This window comes from Anastrepha obliqua, chromosome 4 (assembly GCF_027943255.1).
Source record: "Anastrepha obliqua isolate idAnaObli1 chromosome 4, idAnaObli1_1.0, whole genome shotgun sequence".
NCBI lineage: Eukaryota > Metazoa > Arthropoda > Insecta > Diptera > Tephritidae > Anastrepha > Anastrepha obliqua.
This window is the reverse complement of record NC_072895.1, coordinates 69,661,904-69,686,348: the sequence shown is the minus strand read 5'-3', so window position 1 is coordinate 69,686,348 and position 24,445 is coordinate 69,661,904. Positions and strand designations below refer to the sequence as shown.

The 24,445-nt window shown below is 34.9% G+C and overlaps 1 protein-coding gene across 5 annotated transcripts in view; it reads right to left on the bottom strand.

Annotated features, from left to right (window-relative positions):
* Positions 1-24,445, bottom strand: part of LOC129246503 (transient receptor potential cation channel trpm) — a 209,069-nt gene that overhangs the window by 168,558 nt on the left and 16,066 nt on the right. Inside the window, exon 3 of one of the 5 annotated variants that reach the window (XM_054885377.1) lies at positions 406-462. The exons of the other annotated variants lie outside the window; for them this stretch is intronic. Coding sequence (XP_054741352.1) covers positions 406-462 — 57 coding nt within the window. The remainder of the gene's footprint in view (positions 1-405; positions 463-24,445) is intronic. 5 annotated transcript variants of the gene reach the window in all.

The window sequence follows — 24,445 nt, the reverse complement described above, 5'->3', positions numbered from 1 at the left end:
CTTAAGTGGAAAATAATATTTATAAATTTTTATTTTTAATACATATTTACAAACGATAAAATAATTATTTGCGTTAAATTAATTAAAGCAATACTAAGCTAAATATTATTTTGAAAAATAATATTGTATTAACCCTCGTTTACAAAAGTTACAAATACGTGCGTACGTATATTTGAACAGACAAGTAGACAAATGAAAAATATGTAAATAAAGTATGTATGTAATATTTATTCACATTTAAATTAGTAACATAAATTGGTTCAGCGCATATGAAAATTAAATTGCATGTAGCGGTGAATAAATAAGGAAAAAACATATTAAATTAAACCAAAGCTAAATAACCAAATAATTACAAAATAATAATTTAAATTAAATAAAGAAATTAATTTGATTTCATTAGCTTACCCTGGGTACGGTTATGTTTATCAGCCCCCAACAGATTTTTTTCAGTCCCCATGGTATCTTTTGATTTTGAATTCAATTTGTATAATAACGGGTGGGTGGTCAATTGTGTAGATTTTGTTGCAATTCAATTTTCATTTTTGTGTTAAAAATTTTTGGTAACAATTTCATTGCGTTTAATTTTCGATTGCGATCAAATTCGATGCGGATGATGGGTAAGCACATTTCGTGTTTCATTCAATGCAATTTTTTACAGTTTATTTTAGTTGTTTTTCAATTAAGAAACAAATTGTTTGTGATTTTGAAATGTGTTTTCATTAATTAAAGGCAAACAGTTTTTTTTTCCAATTGCAAAATGGTTTTGTTTTTTAATTTTTGTATTAATTAAAAAAATTGATATTTCAATTTAAATAAAATTGTATTGTAATTACAATAAATTTTGTTTATTTGAAATGAAAAAAAATTTTTGTAAAATTTTATTGTATTAAACATTTTTTTTAAGATTTTAATTTATTTTAATTTTGATATTATTTTATTTCAATAATTAAGGAATGTTTTTTTCGCAATTGGCACATGTTTTTTTATAGTTTTTGTAATGATTTTTGAAGAAAATAATTCAATTCAATTGAAATATTTTTTTTAATAATTTTAAAATTAAAAAAATTAATACCATTTTTTTCGCAATTGGCACATGTTTTTTTATAGTTTTTTTAATAATTTTTGGAGAAAATAATTCAATTCAATTGAAATATTTTTTTTAATAATTTTAAAATTAAAAAAATTAATACCATTTTTTTTAATTTTTTAATTTTACAATATTTTTTTTTTTTTTTGTTTAATTAATATTTGAAGATAAGTAAATTTTTAATTAATTTTTTTTTATTTAAATAAATATTTTAAATTTAAAATTAAGAACAAATTCAAAACATTTTTATTATTATTATATTTTTTTTTTTAATTTTTAAACCATTTTTTAATAAAAAAATAATTTTTGAATTTCGGCGTGCAAGGTGAAAAATTGCAACACAATTCACATATAAACATTTGTTGCCCGAATGTGTAAAAAAATGCATGTTGTTGTTGCATTGATTACGGCGATGATGATGATTGATTGACAGATATGCAAAATTTTTAATGACAATGATTGTGTATTTTGCACAAATTTTCGTTTAATTTGTTTTTTTTTTTGCATTTGATGGAAAAGAAATGAAATGAGAAAAATATTTAAATTAAAAAAGAGTTATTTAAAAATTGAAGTGCATTTACAATTTCAGAAGTTTGGAAAGGGATTTGCATAGTAGAGACAATAATAAGTTGAAGAGGAAAATGAAATTTTCAAATAACAGAAAAAGTTACCAAAAGAGAGAAATTACAGGAGAGGAAGTATAATAAATAATTAAAATATATATTTTAATTATATGTATGCAAACGAAAAGGGGAAAGAAAGAGACAGAGAGTGCGCGTTAAGAGTAAGAAAGCACCACGAAGAAGAGCCAAATAAAATGCGTATTGATATTTATGTGTGTGTGTGTGTGTGTGCGTGTGTATATGTATGTAAACATAGTTAAGTAGTGGAAAGTTGGAAATCGTTGAAATGAAGGATAGCGCAAATTGTTGAAAAAGAGTTTTGAAAAGAGAAGTAAACAAAAAATAAAAATTAGTAAGAAATACTGAAGTAATTACAATATATCTCAGACACAATAAGTAAATATGTAGGTGTTGTAGGTAATTACGCTAATGAAATACAGTTATCTAAATCTAAAATTAACGAGGGCACTTTGCTTTTGCTTCTTGTTGTTTAGCTTTTGCTTTTGTTTTTTTTTGTTTGTTAGTGAGGAAAATGTGACTATCCATCCAACTCTTTTGTACTTAACAAATACAAAACTGTTTTGGTGTAATCGTGAAAATTGTTGCATTGTATACAAACTGTTTATATATAGGTATGTATGTATGTATGCTGGCAGAAGGTGGTTTGTATATTGGCTGCTCTCTTGCTTTTGTACTTTGACTACTGTTGTTTTGCGTGACTGACTAAAACCAGACCACTTTTATTGGCGGCCGCATTTGCTAGCTACTACTTTTAACTGAGTAATAAAAATTCACAAAATGTTTTACTTAAAAATAAAATATAATATTTTACATAAACATTTTTTTTTTTGTTTCTTTGCATACTTAAATACAGCAGCGATATGTGTGTTTGCTGATGGCGCTTTACCAGTGCAAGTAGCAAATATTCCTGGCATATAATTACAAAAAATTGTTTAGCTAATGTAAGCTTTAACATCTACAGTTTCTTTTTACAAAACTAGTCTACATAATGTACATATTTATACTTTTTTGTGTGATGGTATTTTCTACACATACATACACATTGGTAAGAAGCACATATACATATACATATATCCTTACATACTACTTAACAGCACATAAACTATTATTATTGTATTACATAGCTTTGTCTACAATACTTATAATACAGATTCATTGACAAATACATTTTTTATATATACAACTGTGTGGCAATAAAAATAAACCTTTTTCGAGGCATATGAACACCCAACTGTAGTTCTATTCAAGTACAAAAAGCCGATACTTCTCCGTAATTTTGTATTTATTAAGTATGAACACATTGAATCATTTCATTTAAAAGAGGATATTATGCTGCTTAAATTGATCAACAAAGCGTTTTGGTTGAAGAAATGAAAAACTAAGAAAAATTTTAATTTTTAATTTTTCTACTTTCATTTTGAACAGCGTTTTAAACAACTATTTTTATAGGGAGTTCCCTCCATATACCAATAGAGGTTAGCGGCAAATAAGTTTTTCGCAAGAAATAAGCAGCCCCGGACAAGCAACGGGTACTGGATACGGTCGCAGTAAGTTGGACAGAGGGCTCTGGCTAATTTTATAAAAACTAAAAGGTCAAGCCCATCTCCAACAATGCGAGGAAGTGCCGCCTTTCAATAAGCATTTAGCCCAAAACACGGACGCTGTAGCAAGTGAAGAACGAGAAGCTGCACCACCTACTAAATCTAACATGCCACCCATATCGTGTGGATACAGATTCTTGGCTAACAACCTATCGCCTATAATTAACATTTTTTACTGAAACCGAAAAAAGTTGGGCCCTATCAAAGTCAGCTACTATAATCATTATTATTTACCAGTGTATGTCTAGAAAAAGAAGAAAAAACGAAATGAAGTTAAAAATCGTATTAAGAAATTGTACTGGCTGCTTGTACCAAATTATAATTGAAAAATAAGGTGCTTATATTGCACCGATCTGGAAATATGAAATTGAGGTTTGGAGCATTGTTGCAAAAAGTAATCCAGGTATACTGCAACGAGCCCAATGTACAATATTGATGCACCTTGGTACATACCTAACGCAGATATGCATCGCGAATTTCACATCGATACTACTGAATAGACAATACAAAGCGCTGGCATAAGACACATAAACAAACTATTGACTCACACAAATTCTGTGATGAGAAGGCTCCCAAGTGAAGAGAAATCTACCCAAAGTCAGCGTAACCGTCAAACACCAACGATCTTGCAAAACCTATGTAGTTAAGGGGTCCCGGTGGTCGAGAGCTAGAAAATTTACAATGAAAACATTTAAAAACGATATTTAAATTTTTTAGAATTTTTATTTAACTTCTTTTGCATACGAAAATGAAAAAAAAAAACAAAAAAATTTATTTTAATAATTTTAAAAATGACGCTGAAGTTGACCCTCCAGACAAACTGGACCTGGACGGTTTTGTCCATTTTGGCTCTTCTAATATATTTATCTGAAACACAAAAACCGAAGAAATTATAATATTAATCATAATCATAACTATGTCCCGGGTTAAAAAAAAATTACAAATGTGCGGTTTTGAATTTAACATTCTAAAAATCGTGTTTTTTTGAGTTTCTAGTACGAGCGATAGCCATTGATGTTGTGAGCAACATATTAAAATCAGACGATTCGGTTGAATACATACAAATTTTTGGTGACAACACCAGGCCAAAAAAAATAGTTCTGAGATAATTGAGTTTAAGGTTTTTCATTTAAATGCGACCATTTTTTCCGCCGCGTGACGAATCTGACTCTACCTGCTAAAACGGCTGTAGAATTGAAAATGCTGCGAATATCCTTCCCAAAATTTGACAGTATAATCTTAAAAGGCTATACTTTCGAAATATAAAAAAAATCGATTTTTGGAAAATTCTACACCATCGGGACCCCTTTATTGTCAACTAGTCGTATTTGTCATTGTTATTAATCACTAGTTTTAAAAGCTATGTATATTTCTTCCAAATGAGCTTGAGGGAATTGACCCTTCAATATCCCTCTCTCACTCCATATCGTTGTAAATTAAATTACTTATTATATAACGACAGATATATAATATTTTATAGAAGGAAATAAAAAATAAATTAAAAAAAATACCTATAAATCATCAACATCTTTTAAGACTCGGGACAGATATTGGCCACATTTCTTTCGTCATAAAAAAATTCACCAGACATATTCTGGAAAAATGAGAAAAATTGGAAACGGGTGGTTTTGTATTATAAAAAAAACGTAAAACTGGCCAATTTCCCGAATGTTTTACCTTCTTCCTGCTGCATTCTTTAAGATACACATATCCGAATAAGTAAATACGAAGTGGCGCAAAATTAATCACCAATGTTGCTTTGCAATTACTTTTTCACTAAATAAAAAAAATGATTTTGAGCTTTATTTTTGCTTTTACTATCTTTATTGTTTGTCTGTTTGTATACAAATATGATTAACAAAATACGCAACTTACAAATCTTTCAACAGGGTGATTCATGTTGGGCCACCTTGTACATAAATATGATTTATTACTTTTTCGGTTCTTCATCCAAATTTTTCAAATCAAACTTCTGAGTATGCTGTTTTTTCTGATTGACTACTAGTCCTACTCCCTTGAGTAGTACAACTTTTTAAAAATCCCTCCTTTAATAGTAATACTAAATGCAACCCTTGCATCGCTCCCGCCCAACCAACTTAAGAAGAGCAGTTTGCCCATAATTCTCGTTTTGGCACAGAGTCAGGAAAGACATGAGAGTGTAACATTAGTCTCCTAGGGCTAGACGAGCTAAGAGCACCACTTCGACGACTTATGTGTGCATATTTAGAGGCAAAATAATGCACTCCATTTCTTCAACCTTTTCGGCCTGGGAATTAGATTACAAATTTTGCACCATAGGATATATTTTTAGTACTACAGTCAAAGTTTCTAATGAAGTCTCCTCAAGGCTACTGGTTGCATAAAGATAAGAAGAGAAATCAGTTTCGAAGAGAACTACATCCCTGCAGCTCTAATCTATTCAGTAATAACTATTTTGTAAGAATTTGACTCACCCATAACACACCCATTGACACACACATAAGTTACAATCAGGCTTTCTGACACTGAAAGGTGCTGGAATATGATTCTGGCAAAAAACTGCCACGGGAACCGAATACTGAGATAGAGAAATACAGAAGGGACTTCTCACCTGCAGTTGGTCTTACAAGACTAATAATAGTGTCTGGACTCCTTATCTGATCGGAAAAAGTTACGCAGGTTAAACAGCTGGAGAGAGTACAATGAGCTCTGCCAGTGACATACGTGTACACTCTGCGCATTTAATCTGCGTCGTAATGATTCTTCAAAACACTCCAATTAACGTAAGAGGGCGAATTCATGTGATCCTTCTTCACTCACATTCTTTCAAATGTAAGGGATCATACTTGGAACCAAGATCAAAAGAAAATTTTCGAACATGCTTCGAAGTTGCATGGTAATTTTGAAAGAGTATTATTTTTCAAGAAATTAAATTTTAGGCTTACCCACCGTTGCAGTGTATTTCACACGAAGTTGACTACTATTATAGAAGCAGCCGATGAATTTTCCACTGGTATAATACTTTTTAAAGACGCTAATTATTATTCCGATAGCCAAGTTCAACTAATAGGGCTGTCACATACATCCCTTTCAACTGCCATTGATCTATTCTTAACAAGATTGATTTTTTCCAGCTCATTGTTTGTTACTGAAAGGCGCAACTAGCCAAGAACTTGACGGTAGAAGCTGAAGGGTATTGGAGCCTGTAAGATTCGACAGTGCGGGCCGATCACAGTCTATGCGGTAGAACGCAAACGAACATAATTTAATTGGAAAATTATAATTCATGTAATTAAGTACTTACACCAAGAGCACGTATTGGCAGTTCGATGGCGTATTGAAAATTTGTGTCATCTACTTGCGTTAAGTTCTTGCATGCAGCATAACTAAATCCACTCACATGTGGATGCTTTCACAGATATAATGGCGACATCAATTAGAACTTCGCTGCTGGATGGGTTCATGATTTTTATGCGATTAAGTCTATAAAAAATTATTCTGCACGGAGAACGCACATATACGAGTATATGAATGTGTGTAGATATATAGCGGATATTGAGCAATAAAATGTAGAAAAACATAAAAAGCCAGCACTTCTACAGCCAAATGTATTAATTTGTCTACCATTAAAGATGTGGGATTATGTGGATGTACGTGCATGTGGGTCGGGAAAAGTACTAGCACACAGAAGAACTACTGAAACAAGGGGTAATGCACCGCTGCATATTTGAAAGTATATTTCCAAGTGCACTTTAGCACTTAAAGTTATTAAGTGAATGAGTGCTCATGTGAACAAGCACGCACACACACCCACACACAATGGAAGAGTAAACAAAGCATGCCGATTTCGGCGACATTCCAATCCTGTATAAAAAGAAATCACATTGAGATATGTGGAATTGTCGTTGGGAATTTCCTACAAAAACAAGTAAGTAAATGTAATGCAGAGTGGATTGTTAATTAAGTCTTCATTTACTGTACTTTGAATCGCTTGGCTCTGTCACCAGCAATGCTACAGCTTTAGACAATCGCCACAGTAGCGATAACTGATTGCAAACGACAAACGAACCTTGACAGAAAGGATACATTCGTTGATGCTATTCTGAAATAGAGATTAAAGCTCTCGCTCAAACTACCTGGTGTAACACAGACAAAGGTGTGCAAGTGGTTACAAGGGCCACATTCGTTCCACACACTGCGAATTACGTTACGAAAAGACGCCAGAAAAAGTCACTTACTATGCGACTGCACATTGAGGAATGGAATTTTTGAACGATCGATTAAAGTAAAACGGTTTCAGCAACTGCTCCAGTTCATTTACAAAACGAATTCCTTCAAATGCTACAGTGGAGTACAGATGCTACAGTAGGTCAACAAAAAGGTCCCAAAAGCGAGCCTTAGCATGCTGATAGATAGATAGAAAGATATTTAATGAAGCACTTCGCTTGGTAGATATATTGTGTGCTCTTCTCTTCACCCTTACATGAGCCACTCGACAATATCCCGAGCTCGTGTAGAAGGCTTCGGGGTCTAATGTGAGCCGTAAGGAACTCTGAAAGCACTCTCAAATTATCGTTTGGTATATTTATAGGGCGTTAAAGTTTCTGAAGTTATGACCCCGGAGTAAAAATTGTGTCTAACGTTTTTTCATAGCGTGCGGTCAGTATAGGTTTCTTAGCCTTTTATCCTCAGCTCCTCCTAGCACTTATCAGTGTTGTCACACCGCCAGAAAGTGTGCGAGTTGCTTTGATGTATATATGTTATGTACTAATGATACTACTCCCAAAAATGCAGATGAACTTAACTTCTTTCAGAGAAAACCACACACCCAAAAAATCTTTAATAAAAAATATACCTCCATATAGAATTGGAAGCACTTGCCTAAGCATGGGGCTTATACTCGTAAGCTGAGCGGCTAAAAAGTCCTTGAACATCGCTACCCTGTTGTTGCTTTCTCATACACATTTTCCGCATTTCGGCTTACACTGACTTTTACGACTCGGTGGAATTACACCTTGACAGGCTTTATACGATCAAATTTTCAACTAGGTAGGACTGGGTGGAAATAGTTTAGTATTTTCTCAAAATGGAGTCAGTATATATATCGACGGTTCTAAGCTCAACGATGAAGTGGGAGGCGGTGTCTATTGGGACACTATAGGCATCAGCACACCTTTCCGCTTACCTGATCATTGCTACGTATTCCAAGCTGAAGTTCTGCCGATTGAAGATGGGCTTTTAGCAGTAAATATATCTAAGAAATCAGAAATATCTAAATATATTCCGAAAGTCGAGCAACTTTGAAATAGTTTCAACCATGGAAACACTCTTTGAAACCAATGGTAGAGTATTATGAACAATTAAGAATACTCAGACAGTTTATCTGTAAGACTCTGCTTTGGGTACCGGACCACAGTAACATTGAAGATACCTGTGAGGTGAATGAGTTTGCTAGAATGGGCCCTACTATCCAAATTACTCAAGACAATTGATATATCTATACCCCTGGCGACATGTAATCTGCAAATAGATAGATGCACCTTAATTATTGACAACAATCGCAAGAGACAGTTGCATACCTGTAGCATTAGTAGACAGACACGGCCAGAATGGAATATGGGACGCACTACCAGTCTATTTAAATTTAAGAATATTACTAGGAGTCCTATCCGGACACGGTCTTATAGGAAGACATGCCAGTAACATTGTGGTACCATATTTTGACTTTTGCAGAGGCTGTCTGGATGTAGAAAAGGAAGAGCCAGTTGAACGCCTTCTTCGCATGGCGCGCAATGGCTTTTCTGGACAGCATCGCAGACAATATAAAATTAGCTAGAACAAATAGGTTTATAAAATCCATAGGATGTTTAAAAGAGGACCAAGAAGAGTAAGGATGGGATAGTTCGGGTTATATCACACGAGGCCTCTATGCGTCTTAAGACAGCCACTTTACCTAACCTAACCTAACCTGTGATACCGGCGAGCAATTTAAGTTACAATTTAGCACTTTTTGAAAGCTAATGCACATTATCAAAACTTTTTGGAAATCCGATTTAAGTTTGATTTTTAAAATGGTTTTGTTTTGAAATCGCCGAAGCTCCAAATATGCTGATTTCTGCAGCACTTGTTGGCTAGCCACATAAGTGGATTATCTGTATCATGAACATCAGAAGAAAAAATTATTGGCAAAGAAACACTATTGAAATATACAGCAAAAAACATTATCAGACGTTTTTATCCTGCCGCATTTGTTTTGATTTAAAAGTGTCAGGAATATGTGTCGATTGGATTCGTACACATACATACTAACACAAATTAATTTATTTATGACTAAACTGGAGAGATTTTCTTTTTGCAAAATTGCATATTCAATGAGCTTAAATCAAGCCATAATTTAATTACGGAACATTTTGTGCACATCAACAGGAGCATCAAACTCCAACAAAATTCACACGGATTCACACAAATAAATATATTGTAGGTACGAATGAAAATTGTACAAATTGTACGTGTATGATGTGTAATGTATTTGTAAAAAAAATCTACATCTATGTAAACAATTTTATATACGAATGCGCATAAATTCCCTTCAGTTACGATAGTATTCAATATTTGTTCGGTAGTTCAATCCCTGGTTTTCATTATGCCACTTTTGACAACTTAATTTGACACGAAATGCTTACATACTGTCATTTGACATTTTGCCGCGGCTTCAAATCGAAGCAAATCAAAATTTCAGTTCTATTAAAACGACACTGTGCGTCATAAAAAATTGCATATAAACACCAGGCATTCATTTCCATTGCAGCCGAAGTGGTTCGTAATCTTTAATGAAGGCAACTGATTGCGTAAAATTTTTGCGCAAATGGTTTCAAATTGTTTTATGGTCGATCTTTAGCTCCTGGGTGATGCTACCACTACTAACATGCCGGTCAACTTCGATATATCTGTGATTATGTCATAATTTTTGGCATTCTCGACACTTTCTTTAACTCCAAAAATGCCTGAATGGAATCGACGAAACCAAAATTACACCATTCACAATTTCATCAGCCTGGCCTGCATTTTCGCCCTTATCAAAGAAAATGCAACCAAATTTCTCTTTCTTGGCTTCCATTCTTAGCACCCTGTAACTCACAACTGTATGGTACAAACAAAATACAGCAAACGAATTTCTTCAGTGTGAAATGTCACCTTGACAACGAGTATAAACTTTAAAACGTTTGATCGATACTTTACGAGATATCGATCACTACCGCCGTCTACCGAAAAAATAATGCATTTCTTGTTCCCCAAAAATATATATTTTTCGTCTATAATTGGTCAGCTTGCAAGTGGTATAATTGTAGTCACTTTGGAACTAGTATGACTTCTTCCATCAAATACCAGTTCGTGAACTAGAATTGCTCCTAAATAGTTTGGCCTGACATTACCAAGTAAATTGAACTTTATCGCCACACCACAGGCGCTAAAACTACATACTTATAATGAATCACTTCTCGTTTGACATATTTAACTATCTGTGTGCTTATCATCATATTTTCACGCCTCACAAAGCTTAACAGAAAGTTAATGAGAGGAATAAAACCTACGTAGACAGTCATAAGACAAACCGACACATAGTATGTATGTACGCACAGAGATGCATTGTCCAAAATATTTGGATCACTTGACATTAAATCGTATCACAAAAATGTTAAAAGTACAGTTACTATAAGAGTATTTCAGCCAGATAAGGCCTTCGTTCAAATTATTTAAATGAAATAAAGTGCTCAAGCCTTCGTGAGCTAACTTTTGAAGGAACATGGAGATCTTAGTTCCAGGCATATTCAGATATGAACCGAACGAAACGAAGAGGCTGTGATGCACTTCTCGCTTTAACTCATTAAGGACCCTTTTTTGCTTACTAATCGGCATCTTCGATTCCAGTGATGTTTCGACGACCAGAGCCCCAAATTGAGTCCGCCGAGAGCTTGTTGTAAACGCTAACGTAAATAGTTCTGTAATGCTTAAGCAGTTTTGACTTTGTTGTGAAAGACTAGAACTAAAATAGCAGCCCAACTGTACATGAAACTGATCAGCCGCACGTTATAAAGGTATCGTAACTTAATACGCTCCAATCGATCTGAAAATGCTCGCAGATTCCACGCTTTATCTTGGGGCCGTCGGTGTATATATGATGATGCAAAGACTACTACCTGGTCCAATCAGGTCCCGATGGAAGAAGAGCTCCGAAGGGTCTGTGCAATTCTGTTTCAAGCAGTAAGTATCTCAACATAACATTAATAAAATCGGTTATGGTTTTCGGCTCAACGAGTGTTTAAAATAACTTGAGATATTGGTTACCACAAAAAAGAGGAGCCACTGTAATAGAGAAGATCTCTGGATATCAATATCATGCTTCTTACTCTCAATATCCAAGCCACCTTCAAGGCCACTACGAAGTTTAAGAGTGTCTTGATTTTCGCATATCTCAACGTTATAGGAACAGCTCCACTAAAAACAAATATTGGATTGAATCCTGCCGAGACCAAACGTACACATAAATTAAGTTAATATGTATTATAATCCGCCAGGCTTGTTGGCATTCTGTTTCAAGGGACAAACCCCTCCAATGCAGAATTAATTAAACCCAATCGATTACGGATGGTGAAATGAGCAACTTTGGAATCGGTTTACGTCATTCCTACTAAAGGGTATCTATAAAATTTTGCTGGCTCTCAAAGCACTTCGACTGAGCTGGAGCGAAAAAAGTCTTCAACTCAGAATACTCATGTCTTACGATAATCATTTTTTTAACTCTTCTTAAATTTGTACGCCTAATATGTATGTATAGTATATTCGGGTGCCCCACTAAAAGTATGATGCAGTTATTCCACCGGAATTGAAAAGTTTTTTACATTTTAAGACATTCGTCAAAGAACGAGTATTAAGATATGCTTGAGTTGAGCCGATTTAAAAATATCTCCAAAAGTAGGATTTTTTAGAAGTAAAATGAGTTTCAAAATAGTTCACCAAAAAACACAAAAACGTCAGAAAAAAGTAGACAAGACCTTAAAGATGTTTAAAGAAAAATGTGTAAAAACAAATTTTTATTGCAGTTTTGGCTCTTTTTAGAAGACAGTTTTGAGACAAAGTTGAAACACTCAGCCAAATCTTAACCGCTCTTGATTTTTAGACTATCATTGGAAAGTATTTGCTCACCTTTTTCATTTCCTGAAAAATTTATCCATTCACTTTCCCACTTTTTATTCTTCAACTCATATAAGCGATATTTACCAATTGTGGTACAGCGAGTGGTAAACTCACATACAGAGGGAAAGAGCGTTAGAGCGACATTTATACGAATAAAACTGCTACCTAGCTTTCACTTAGCGCATTTACAAGATCATTGCGACCTTTATCTTACAAAGCGTTCTTAAGAAATACTTTTCGAGTAACCCGATTAGAAATATTTTTTTGATTGCAATCAAAGCACTAAAGATGCGGCTGTTTAAGCTGTAGGATCTTTGAGAAATCTGCAGCACCTTATATTTTATTATCCAGCCCTCAACAGGAGAGAACGTAAGGTCACTCAGACATGGCATTGGATATTTTATTGATGCAGTACAAAGATCCAGCAACTCCAGTGGCAACGTCGTGTCGTCGATGGTATGGAAACACTTCGACTCTGTAAGTATTTGGTGCTAGCAGAGGAAGAGAAAGGCCTTATTGGTGTTAGAAAGATCAAGTGAAGAAGGACTTGGTTTCACTTGGTGTGTTCCACGAATGCCGATCAGCAGGAAAAACGAACAACTGGTGACCTTCCTTAAACTCGGTGAAATCGCTTGAGCGGTTATCGCTCCAATCAAGAAGAAGAAGAAGTAAAAGTCCTGACACTTTAGACAGCATCGTGACGGACTTATTTTTACTTGTGCGTAAACAATATGTGAAAGCACTTTCAAATATTATCTTTTACCTTAAAAGTCATCTTTAATTTGGTTAATTCTTGTACAGAAATAGAGAAATGTTCAGCTGAATTTCTTGCGGATCAAACATGTCAAATAGCAGCTCCACCGACTATGAAATCAAGCAATTAAAATTTCCATTACATTCAAAATCTGATAAACAGTTAATTAAATAACGACAAGCCCACAAATTACAATCAATACACCCAATAGTCCACAATTAATTTCCACAATATTAGTTGAATTTGTCACGTCTGAATGAGAATCAGCGTCTATCGCCGCCCGCGCGCCCATTCGTTCCCTTCCTTGGTCGTATAAATTTTGAATTTATTCGCGAAACTTGCTCACTTGACACTCATCATGGGGGAACAGTTCGACCGCATAATTGTGGTAATTAAGTAAACGATTTGATTTAATTTATGTTACATGTCGTACGTATACGCAACCAACTAACCGAATAGTGAGTGTGTGTGTCTGTGTCTGTGTGCGGGCGTGTGTATGAAATAGTTAGTGAGAAAGGTTGCCAATCATACTACAAACATATCTGTACACGCACTGTTGACGCTACAAATTTCGTCACTACATAGATGCACTGCAAGTACTTGGGCGAATGTGTGCATGAATGCATGTGAATTTGAATGCAGTTCAGAGTTCACGGTCATCACTGCACTGGAAAACTGAGTGAGCTTCAAATCTAGCTTTATACGAATCATTTCTAGCAGGAATGTGATCCTCTATGGAAACCAAAAACCATTTGTTGTGAATTGTTTTGTCCATGAATTGGTTCAGTAAGGCAGGTGGCGCAACAATAGAGTCGAAACATTTTAAATGGCAATTGTAGACCGACTTGATATATTCGGTATATAAATTGGTGACATGGAAAGAAATATGTTTGCGAAAAAAAACTCACTAGGTGAAGCTAAGTCCAAGGGTAGACGGGTCCAATAAGCGGACAATTTTTAAAATAATTATTCGATTTAATTAAAATTTGTTTGGAGGGATAGTTGAGATTGCTAATTACGAATTTTTAGTTAGTTGTTTAAAATTCATAATTGCAGATTCCATATAGCGGAGAACTTTAAAATATAATCATCCGATTTCGATGAAACTACGTATAGAGGGGCACGGTGATAACGAATTGCCTCCACAGTACCTATAATTGCTAGAAATTTTAAGTCCAGGAATTTATTAAGATGTTTCAGAAAATCCTGGTTTCAAGGACAATTACATTTCCGCTTCAGAAGACCAACCAGAAAATTAATTAAATAATTTAGAGATTACCTGCATAGAGGCTGAAATATAAATACAATACCTCCGTATGGAGTTGTCCGTCTCCAATCAATCGCGCCTCCAGGTAGCGGATAGGGCATCGCTCGACAGTTATGCAGAGTAGGTACGAAATGGGTAACACCTGCTTGGAAATGTACTTATTCGAATCTAAATTGACAATGAATTGGTTGACGCCAGATGCTCCACAGGAATATAAAAATATCAAAAAATTAAAAATAAAAGCAAAACACATAAACAACTTTTTCAAATAATTAATAAAAGTAAAAAACAAAAAAAAAATCAAATTATATTAATAAAAGTAAAGCGAAAAAATTTACAAAACCTTATACAAATTTAAAAAAATTATTAAAAATATATACATATAATTATATATAATTATTAAAAAATGAAATTCAAAAAGTACGAACAAAAAGGGGTACACAAATAATATTGCAACCTCAGCGTGATAGACCCTGAAAACTATTATACAATTCTTATAGGCGCCCTGCAGGCGTTACAACAAACAAAACTAACTGCACCTTTTTAATTTAACAACCTTCAACCCCTGCTGAGCCTACATGGACTATACCAATGTTACTCCCCAGATGGTCCAATTTACGAGGGGTGCCTTTTATATGTCGGGATTTGGCAACCCTGGTGTTGCAATCCGGCAACTTACAGCTGTATCGCAAAGTTTGACATTTTTTGGCTTTTACGTACTCAGAACGTTTTGAAATACCAGCGCTATTTGTGTTGTTTACAGTAACTTAAAAGATTCATCTCGGTCCAAAAATGGAATTAAATCGTGAACATTTTCGTGCGATTATTTTTTACAACTTTCGACGTGGATTAACTCAGCAACATTGCATGGTTGGACTTAATTCATTTTTTGGCGATGAAGCTCCATCAAGGACCAGTGTTTATCGATGGTATGGTGAATTCAATCGTGGTCGTAGTTCACTCCAAGACGAATTTCGTGAAGGTCGTCCAAAATCAGTTGTTGTTCCGAAAACCATTGATGCTGTGCGCGAACTGATATTGCAAGATCGTCATGTGACCTATTGTGAGATTGAGACAATCTTAGGCATTAGTGGGACCAGCATACATTCAATATTGCACAAACATTTGACTGTCAAAAATACTTGTTCGCGTTGGATCCCACAGAATTTGTCAATCGCTCAAAAAAAGGCTCGTGTCGATTGGTCGAAGGAAATGCTCAAAAAATACTATCGCGGGGCTTCGAAACACGTCTATGACATCGTGACAGGTCATGAATCATGGCTTTACGCGTATGAGCCCGAAAGTAAACAGCAGTCGACTGTATGCGTGTTTCAAGATGAGCCAAATCCAACAAAAGTTGTTCGCGCACGAAGCACTTCCAAGCAAATGGTCGCAACCGTACCACTAGAACAACGCAGAACAGTAAATTCTGAGTGGTACACAACCATTTGTTTGCCAGTTGTCTTCCAAGAAATTAGGAAAACCAATCGCCAAAGACGGATCACTCTTCACCAGGACAATGCGAGCTCTCACACATCGGCTCAAACAACTGCATTTTTGAGCACCCAAAACATCGAATTAATGGGTCATCCGCCGTATAGTCCTGACTTGGCACCGAATGACTTCTTTTTATTCCCGTACGTAAAAAACAAACTGAGAGGTCAACGCTTTTCGACACCTGAAGAAGCGGTTGCGGCATTCAGAATACATGTTTTGGAGGTACCTCATTCAGAGTGGCAAAAGTGCTTCGACAATTGGTTCAAACGCTGCGAAAATGTATAGATCTTCATAGAGAATATTTTGAAAAACAATAAAGTGATTTTCGATGATTAAAATTTGTTTTTGTTCTCTAATCCCGACATATAAAAGGCACCCCTCGTACTGCTGGGTTGCACTAACCATTTAAGTGTATGTAAATTGTGTACTACAAATGATTTGTTGTTGTCAGCGAAATGAAAAGTCGAAAATGAAAAGCGAAACATAGTATTCAAAAAATTTGCATATATGCGAGGAAAGAGCAGCTGGTTGGTAGCTAACGTAACTAACTTGGCAAATTTAATTTCACTGAAAGCAAATTAGTTAGACAATAGCTTAAGACTGCTGAAATTAACCAAGGTTTGCGAGGAGGGAAAATATTCTTGCGATATTGTGTTGAAAGGCACGTTGGAAACTAAGTAAGAATTATCATACTTTCCGCAAAAGTGATTAATTTCCTTTAAACGCATCGAATCAGCAGGCATTAATTTTCGCCACTAGCATTGATATTTAAATTAACTTCGCAGTTTCTGTTTCCAGAACAAAAATAGTTTTTTGGATCACGAAAATTATGTATTTCCTCTCAGTCTGCAAATTTTCGATTTCACTAATATACAAATGACATTTCAATATGTGATTTCAATGAGAAATTGAAGTTCTAGCACAAATTTGAACCAAAAATAATTCTCTACATCCGGGAAAGAATTTTCAAGGCCTTGGGTCAAATCAAGAAGTCTTGGAGTGAGCAAAAAAGTATACCAGAATGTTTACGCGAAATTTGGATTATTTTTCTTAAATAGTATCATTTTAATGGAAACTATGTCTTCCGGCCTAACAAAGCATCGTCCCATGAAACCGCTAAAACGCAGAAGTTCTTAAACAAGCGAAAAGTTAATTATGCACCAAAAGAAGGGAATTTCACAACTCACCCTAAGTGGATTTCTTTGGAAATTTGAGTTTGATGGTATACAAGAACAACTTAGCTCCCAAGTGAAAAAATGTGAAGAGCTCAGAAAACAAAAATAATCTGTGCATAGGCAAATTCGTAGATAGACAAAAATGCTTCTCAGCGATCAGTCTAAAATATTTCCACAAAGCTTCGGCATACGGATGATCATGTATCGTTTTCAACAATACAATACTTTGCCTTAAGATTTTGTAAGCCTTTTGTGGAAAAATGTAATAAATTCTCTTTATCACTTTTTTATCATCACTCGCTAGTAGCACTGGTTGTTTCTTTATTTTAAAATCCTTGAACATCTTTTAAAATTTAATACTGGTGAATATGACACAACAATGAGCTGAATATTTTTGGAATGTTTTTCAGTGACTTCATATAAATACGCGAATTCGCTTATACATATATACATATAGAAGCCACATTACTGTAAGAGCAATTTGCAATTCTTGAAGTCTTGTTTTACAATCCGAATGGATCTACGATTGCTTATAATCAACTACACCCCGAGACGGTAGAGTGGCAGTGGTGGTCAGCAGACACATTTACAGTCTGTCATGTTTGAGTGTGGACATGAAAAGGCGTTGATAAACAACTGCATTGAAAATTATTTCTCGAGCAAAGTAAGGTATTTTAAAATATATTTCAAAATTTCTGTTCGCGAAGTTTTAACAGATGCAAATTGCCGAAAAATCTACAAACATGCATATAAAAAATTCTTAATATTAATTTAAATTAAAATTTTACAATGCGAAGAATATTTTTGTAGAACGTTTTAACCCTCTAACTCCTTAATGTATGGGTATTTTCAGCTTTGTTTGTGGGAAAAGGCAAAATATACGCACAAGAGGGGCTTATAACCAGTTAAAATGAACCACAAAAATATTTGCTGTAAAATTCCATTATCAGTTTCTTTATATACAAAAGCTCAAAATTCACCTTCCGTTGACCGATCACTATAAGATGTTTTTTAAATTGCTAGTGTATAAGAAAAATAGAAGGACACTGCGAGATTTTCCAACAACTTCCATCACCTACAAGTATAATACTTCACGTGCGGCAACGGATCTTTGAGGCAAGAAACTAAGGTATCCAAAAGCTCAGTGGCTTCTGTACTAGAAGCAAAGCTAAATTCTAAAAATAAGTTATGAACCAGTGAAAATTGGCTCCACTATTAAAGATCTGTGGTTATAAGATCAGACACTTCCATTGCATAATATTCTGAATGAATCCATTTAGATGTGAAGCCTTTCAAAATACAGCTGTCGCAAGAATTGAAGCGGAACGACCTACCGCACTGCAGAATTTTTGGTGAATGGGCTCTTGGAAAGTTGGCCGAAGATACACTTTTTATCGAAAAATTGTGTTCAGCAAAGAAGCTCATTTTTGGATCAATGGGTACGTAAATAAGCAGAATTGTCGGTTTTGGAGTGAAGATCAGCCAGAATTGCAAGAGCTACCAATGTATCCAGAAAAGCAGAAAAGGTCACAGTTTGGTGCGGTTTATGGGCTGGAGGTATCATTTGACCGTACTTCTTCAAAGATGCTGCGAATCGCAACGTAACTGTGAATGATGAGCGCTACCGTGAAATAATATCCAACTTTTTTTTGCCCAAAATGCAAGAGCTCGACTTGCATGACATGTGGTTTTAGCATAGCCGCATATCACACAGCACGCGTAACAACGGACTTGTTGAGAGACGAGTTCAGTGAACATTTTATTTCACGTTCGGGATCTGTCAATTGGCCACCCAGATCGTGCGATATAACGCCTTTAGATTATTTTTTGTGCGGCTATGTTTATTCAGACAAGCCTGCTTCAATTATCGCATTGAAATACAACATTGAAGCATTTATATGTGGGATACTGGCAAGATGGAAAGAGTATGCCAAAGCGCTTGGACCATTTTAAGCGCAGTCGCGGTCAACATTTGCATGAAATAATCTTCAAACATTAAATTATATGGACTGTACTATCGATTTAAATAAAAATTTCATGCATTTTTCTGAATTTTACGTGTGTTTTTTTGAAAAACTTTCCTATAGATGTTAAAATCATTTTTTCATTCTTTATTTGGTAAACAGTAACCCATTCATATGTGCAACTTGCAACAGTAGCCAGCCACATCAATACAGAGGAAATTAATTAACACTGATTTTACTATTTGTTTACAGCAACCACAAACTTACACATATATCTACCAATTAACGGATTGCCTATATAATTAATATTTCATATAAACCTTTTCGTAAATTTGCATATTTTTTCACTCACAAAAACAACTAAATTCAACCATAAAATTCTAGTTTAGTAAATAGATGAAAACATTTAAGTTGGGTGGGACTTCGGCTTCGACCATTGCCAGATCCAAAAGTTCCGTTTGTATTCGGTTCGACTTAAGTCAAAAATGAGCGGTCATTACCCGAACATTTTTTTACCTTTTTTGTTTAAAAACTGTTGAAAATAAAAATTTGTTGCGTTATGCAAAGGGAGTTTGGATTGATCTACCTGGAAATAACCTAATAGTGAATGTTTCGATATTGGTAGTTTCTTCATAGAAATGATTGATGCATAAATCAGTGATTCTAGCGGTAATGAAAAATTTGCTTCGCAACCACTTCACTCTTCACTAAGTAAGTTAATAAGTAAATTATTCTTAACAAAAAACCTTCTTCATGTGCCAGATCTTGTAAGCACGCACCGATGAGTTCAAAAGTTTCAGAAAGCATCGTAGTAGAAAAATGGTAAAAGAAACAAGAAACGGGGCTTGTCTTTCCACCATTATCAGATGCTTTAATGTCGTCACTATTTGTGTCGTCACTCATGCCATTAAGTAGTGCTCTTCATAGAAAATCATCCGCCGTTCGAGACGGCATAAAACTGTAAGCCCACCCATTCTAGCAACAACTTCAAGGCGCTCGCCACAAATATGTATATATACCTATATATTGTATGTATAACGACAGAATAATGTTTGGAAGCTCCCGCAGATCCGAAAACGCAATATTATACTCGAAAAAAACTTTACTTATCAAAACTAAATAACAACAGCTTTGCATCTGTCAATGAACCAATTACCGTTTATATTTTTATTAGCACGTTAAGGTGACAAGACAAGTGTTTTGAGAGATCAAAGATTGACGCTATGATTATATAAGGCGTTTTTTAAGAGCTTGGAATGATTTTTTTTTATTGTAGTCTGGTAGACGATTTCATTTATTTTTTAAATATTATATCAGGCAAAGGTCTGCCGCGGCTACGAGTTACATGATTCATTCGATCAATTCATTTCTTGACTACTTTTTCCAATAAATCTGGCCATATGGCGTCCATAGTGGCTTGAATATTGCAATAAATCGATGATTAAGCGCGGTGTATGGTAAGTTGCGCCGCCTTGTTGGAAACAAATGTGATCGATTTGTAGCTGATGAATTTTTATTTTGAAAGAAATAAGTGCCAATGATGCCGCCAGCTTTATTTATTTATTTTTAATTTTTATTCTTCTTTAACAGTAAACTTCCACAATTTGGAAGCATTGTTCTGATGTTACACGATTTATGATGACTTGCCAAACCTTACTGAAGAGATATGTCAACACAGTTTACCATTCTCAGCTATCAAACTATAGTTATTGATATCAATAGTTTCACGCAACTAAAAAAACTAAAATTTTATTTAAATTCCAAATGAAGCAAATCCATATTTTTAGAACACAATCTCAATATTTATAGGTTTGATAAATTAATTCCAACCAGATCTACGACATCTCCCACTACAATAAAAATCGTGAAAGAAAAACCTATTTTATAAATTACAATACTACGAATTGCTGACATAATATAATGGAGCCTTCGTCTTGGATATGGACCTAATTTGGACAAAGACAAAATAGCGAATTGTTCGATTCGATATTCGGTCGTTATCTAGAAACTACATTAACAACTTCATTTTCATTTCCATTTTGAACCGCACACGCCCCTATAGATTTCAAAACAACAAAAAAACCGCAACAACCACATGTTGGTGTAATTCAAAATCAATACTCCACTGCCAACAGCCTGCGAAAATATAGGTCATTGCATAATTTACAAATAAATTATTGCTAGCACACACCTACATATCTAGAAAGCGTCCAATAACTACCAGTGCGGCGGCGGCTGCTGGAAAACATTGTTGCAGCAACGCAAATTTGCAAACACCATAAAGGCAACGACAACAACAGCAGGATCCAAAGCAGCAACTACAGCAGTCAGTTAGTGCGATTGTTTGCTTACTGCTTGCCGCTGCAATGTGGCATAAGCACAAGTATATGTATATATGTATACACGTGCCAAAACTAACACTGTGCGTAGTGTATAGACACAGCATTCAACACTATGACAACAATTCTTGTATACACGTACACATACATACATACACCATAGTGAAACTTCGGAAGTAATTTGCACGTGAATAATATTTACCAACAGCAATAAATGAATTTTGCGAAAGAAAAATAACTATGGGGAATCAATTCAAACTGGAACTGGAATGAATTATTAACCACCAGAGTTCAAAGATAAATCATGAAAGAACTACTAATAGATATATATTTCAGACAACTGATCAAAGTTATTCTTATACCCAAAATTATCTTAGCTACCAAAGCTAAAAAATATAGGCGATAAAAGGAATCAACATGATATAAGAGAACAGACAAGTTCCGATAAAAAGCCCGCAAATAATAAAATAACTCTCATTTGGTGTTAGGTAAGGATATCACATTCTCCATACTTGTTTGGGAAAGGGACTTATACCGTGTCTAGGAATACTGGCCCTCAAAATTGCAGAATTTTGGTGAAGGGCGATGGTGGCATGTTGAAAACTAATTAGGTAGATTTTATTGCCATTTCAGCAACTCTTCGCATGGTAGGGTGATTTTAAATTACTCCATTGTGAGAAAAAAATGCGTGATGTGAAAACTGATTTCTTGTACAAGCGGATAGAATATATTCTATACTGGTACATATAATCGCCAACACCTGTTGCGATATTCAAACAGTTTAACAACAGTCCAGGCAAGCAAACGATCTTGTGCTCGAAAATTTATGAAGCGAGTAGTATATTAACCAGGTTAAGTAAGTAATAATGGATGTAAAGCGGAAGCAAAAAGACTGTAGGCATACATTTTGATTGAACATCGCACGAATCCTTTGGTATCGTCAGTCGAGGAGAGTAATCATTTGACAGTCAGCATTCTTCTGAACGAATAACTGCTGAGAAATTTTGTTACTTTTTTATAACACTTCTGAATATGAAAACAAAAATGAAAACGAATACAAATACAAATACGAATACGAATACGATTTCGAATACCATATATGTATGATGCCCTAACGAATACGAATAAGAAGGTCAGTACAAAAATTAATACGAATGCTAATTCCTGTCTGTTAGAACAAAGACTGCGCCGTAATGACTGACGTCCAGAGAGTACTTAAGCTATGGAGGGGCTCTTCTCACATCTACTAAATGGAGGCAGAGCCTGAAACCCCAATAGTTGGCGACTGTCAGGCCAGACGCAGGTCAAATGGTCAAATTAATGCATGCCTGTCAATTTTAATTTAAGTGTACTTTGCCCGATTAATAACAAGGGTGATCCTGCAATATACGCCAACTACCACGGATTCAGTCTTCTACACATCGCATGCAAGGTCTTATAGTGTGTATTGTGCGAAAGGGCGAAGCCCACCGTCAACCAACCGATTGAGATATACCAGTATGGCTTCAGAACCGCGAGGAATGAACGACTGGTGCGCTTTGTTAAACTCAGCCAAATTCGTTTAAACATTTATCACGCCAATCGAGAAGAAGAAAAAGAAAATTTTAATTTGACAGTGTTCTGAGCTCATCCCTGTTTTCAATATCTTGTGCATACATTTTCCCTAGTAGCACGACGCAAAGTATGCGAGCTACCCCGAGGTATGCAATACGATGCTCTTTTTTCGCGGAAATCACTACAACTAACTTCAGTCAAATTGTGAAATAATTTACGCAGGATATATATTTTGTATATCTAATATGTATAATATGTATATTCACATGTGTGTGCCTCTATGTGACCGTAGCCGGCAGTAGTAGAGCAGTAGCGAAGTTGCAGCAGCAGTTGAACCAACCGAACAGCTGGCAATAGATAAACGCCCGAGGCAACATTTCACAGTTGGAACGCAGTGCAGCAAATTGCAGAAGATACTACACTTCGTAAAACTTCAAACTAACATAACGCACCGACTACAAAACCAATGCACAAACACATACATAATATTTGTGTATGTACTCGTACACATAAACATCACACTTGGCAGCCGCATTGCAAAGTATTCTTCCACGCGAAACTTTTGCAATTCAGCAACTTTGAATTCTCTTTAATGCGTCTGACTTTGAAACTGTTTTTAGCCACTTTTTTGTTTGCAATTTTTATTTTCGTTTTTGTTTTTGTTTTACCCGTATTCACATTCTGTTTAGGTCTTGGCTTCATTAAAAGCGATATTAACACGGTTGAGCGCCCTGCAACATAGCCTATTAATGCGCATTAATTTATAGGATGCTACATATGAAAGCCTTTGGATGAGGATGTGGATGGTGGGTGTATATACAAATATATGTATTTGCTTGTATAACATGCACATAGTCGTATGCTAAGCAAATTTGAATAAAGGCAGAATTTATCTTGCGTTCTTGATTAGCATATCAAAAAACGGCGATAGGAACTTTGGATAAACGAAAAGTTTCCAAGAAACATTTAATGAGTAATTTATGGTATTTGCTACAGAGTTAATTCAGCGAATTACAAAACTCAAGCAAGAAATAAGACAACAACAAATTTATGCAGTTAAAACTCTACTATAGAATATTTAAGGTTGGAGGATAAAGAAATAAGAATTAAGATAAAGAAATTTCATGTATAAAAATTGTTACCTCACACCCGTGGCAGTTTAGCGTGAAATAAGTTTTCCGCTTTTCAATTCAACGACACAGAGGAGGCAATTGCCGGAAAATCACAGCAAAAGTGGCAAAAAGTAATTACCGCGAAATGAAAGCAAATAGACAGAAGCGCCGCTTTGTCTGCTGTGGTTTAGACAAAATATGGCAATTTTATTTTTTAATTTTTTATTTATTTTTGGTTTCGCTGCAAAGATATGGGAACAATGCTTGAAAGAAGCAT